At 73.6% G+C, this 2,032-nt stretch overlaps 1 protein-coding gene across 1 annotated transcript in view; it reads right to left on the bottom strand.

Annotated features, from left to right (window-relative positions):
• Positions 1-2,032, bottom strand: part of ANO1 (anoctamin 1, calcium activated chloride channel) — a gene marked incomplete at its 3' end in the record, with an annotated part of 38,202 nt that overhangs the window by 29,290 nt on the left and 6,880 nt on the right. The window contains exons 2-3 of the mRNA XM_012734320.1: positions 1,833-1,888; positions 451-492 (exon numbers count right to left, since the gene is read on the bottom strand). Of these exons, the coding sequence (XP_012589774.1) occupies positions 451-492; positions 1,833-1,888 (98 nt within the window). The remainder of the gene's footprint in view (positions 1-450; positions 493-1,832; positions 1,889-2,032) is intronic.

Raw genomic sequence — 2,032 nt, 5'->3', positions numbered from 1 at the left:
GGGGGGGAGCCTGGGGTGGGCGGGGGCGGGGGCAGACGAGGCCGAGGGCCGGTGGGGACACAGCGCAGTGACCCTTCCACCGAGAGCCCCAGGTCAGGCAGGTCTGAGGGGCCCTGGCTCCCGCGGCGCTCCCCACCCTGCCCGCTGCTGCGTGTGCGGTAGGCCCCAGGCGCGCCCAGCCAGGAGGGCGCGGGCGGGCAGCCAGTGCCCTGACGGGCTCTCAGGACCCCGCCTCACGCCCCCCGGGAGCCCGCGAGGACAGCAGCAGGCGTGGGTGGAGGTGAGGCGGACAGAGAGCCCGGCTCCGCACGCCCCCACCCCGGCCATCCGGGCCCCCCGGCCCCAGCCTCCCCGGCTGGCTCCCCTCCTGGCTCCCCACTTTCCCCAGCGCCCCGCAGGCCCCTCCTGGCACCCCCGGCCCAGCCTCCGCCCCGCTCTGCAGCAACTCACTTTTCTGTCGTTGAAGTCCACGTTCTCCCCCTCGTAGTCTCCCTGTGAAGACGGCGAAGGCGAGACCGGTCACCCAGGAGGACGCGGAGGCAACCCCCCCCCACCATGAGGCTGCCCTGCCCCACCAGGGCCCCAGACGCCCGCCAGAGACCCGGGGGCCGGGGCTGGTCGGACCGTGTCAGCGGTGGGCGCCACGTCCTCAGGGCCCTGACCAGGAGGGACGGTGACCGTCAGGCCCTCAGACGCCCCCCACATCTTCCCCAGCCGAGGTTCAGAGACACAACGGGCTCCCCTGGGACACTGTGGTCAGGGACTTGGCCCCGGGGGCTGGGCGCGGGCCCTGCACCAGCGGCCGGCGGCGACGGCCCAGGAGGAGCCGGGATGTGGCTGGAGGTCCCCTCCTGCCCACAGCTCTCGACACAGCCCCAGCCCGCACCCGGCTCCGCAGCGGTGACGTGGGGAGCAGCGTGCCCCCACCCCCCGAGGCTGCAGGGGCCCTGCCCTCAGCCAGCCGGCTCCCTCAGCCCTTCTCCCGATGCCAGAGGCCCAGGGCCGCGGGGCCGCCGGCTGGCTCTGTGCCCACGGCGGCTGCCGCCTGGGTGCCCGACAAGGCTGTCGTCAGTGGACCAGAGGGGCGGGGAGGGGCAGCAGGTCAGCGGAGCTCCTCTCCCCTGGACCAGTGTCGGGGAGGGGCAGTGGGCAGCCCGTGGGCACCCGCGGCCTCCAGCCACCCCTCCTGCCACCTCTGCACCCCCGTGGCCCCACTGCGGCTCTCGCAAGTGCGGGTCTGCGGAGGGCACTGCCGAGCCTCAGCCAGCCGGGCGGCGCGCCCAGGACGCGGGACGGGGTGGCGGGAGCAGGCCCTTCCTCGCAGGCGCACCCCACCTCCGGGCTCCCGGCCTTCCCAGTCACGCACACTCGGGAAGCTCCAGAGAGCCTGTCCAGGGTTCCCACACTGCTCGGCCCCGCGGCCGTTCCCAGCACCCCTGAACTGTGGCCCGTTTCCATAGAGATGGTAGGAAGAGATCATCCCGCTGTCCAGCGGGCGTCCGCGGCCTGGGCTATATTTGTCGGAATACCAGAGGGATTTGGGGCTCGGTCCAGGAAGCCACTTGCTCTGCCGAGACCCCTCGGGGCCGGGAGACGGGAGGGAATCTGAGGAGCGGCTGGCCGTGAGGGCCGGAGAGGGGGCGCCCGCCCCTGCGCCCTGCCTGGGGCGGGGGTCCGCCAGAGCCCGGCCTGGGGGAGGGCGGCTGGCCCCGGGCTGACGTGACAGGACAGCCAGAGCAACCGCAGGATAACGAGAGGCCGGGGGTGGCCCCCGGGGGTTTGGGGGTCAGATGACGCAGGCAGCCGGGGCTGTGTTTGTCAAGGTCACTCACGTCATGCAGGGGGTAGGCGGCCGAGTAGACGCCGGTGGCCAGCAGACTGGTGATGCCTGCAAACGGAGGCAAGGGCGGTCAGGCCTGGCCCTCGCGCCCGGCAGGTCCGGTCCAGGAACGTCCATCACCGAGAGCTCTCCCCGGGCGGCACTGGGCCCGGCCGCCTCGGGGCTCACGGGGAGATGAGAAAAACACGCTTG

This window comes from Condylura cristata, unplaced genomic scaffold (assembly GCF_000260355.1).
Source record: "Condylura cristata isolate star-nosed mole 26May11 unplaced genomic scaffold, ConCri1.0 scaffold00054, whole genome shotgun sequence".
Lineage (NCBI taxonomy): Eukaryota > Metazoa > Chordata > Mammalia > Eulipotyphla > Talpidae > Condylura > Condylura cristata.
This window is presented reverse-complemented; position numbering and strand designations above follow the sequence as displayed.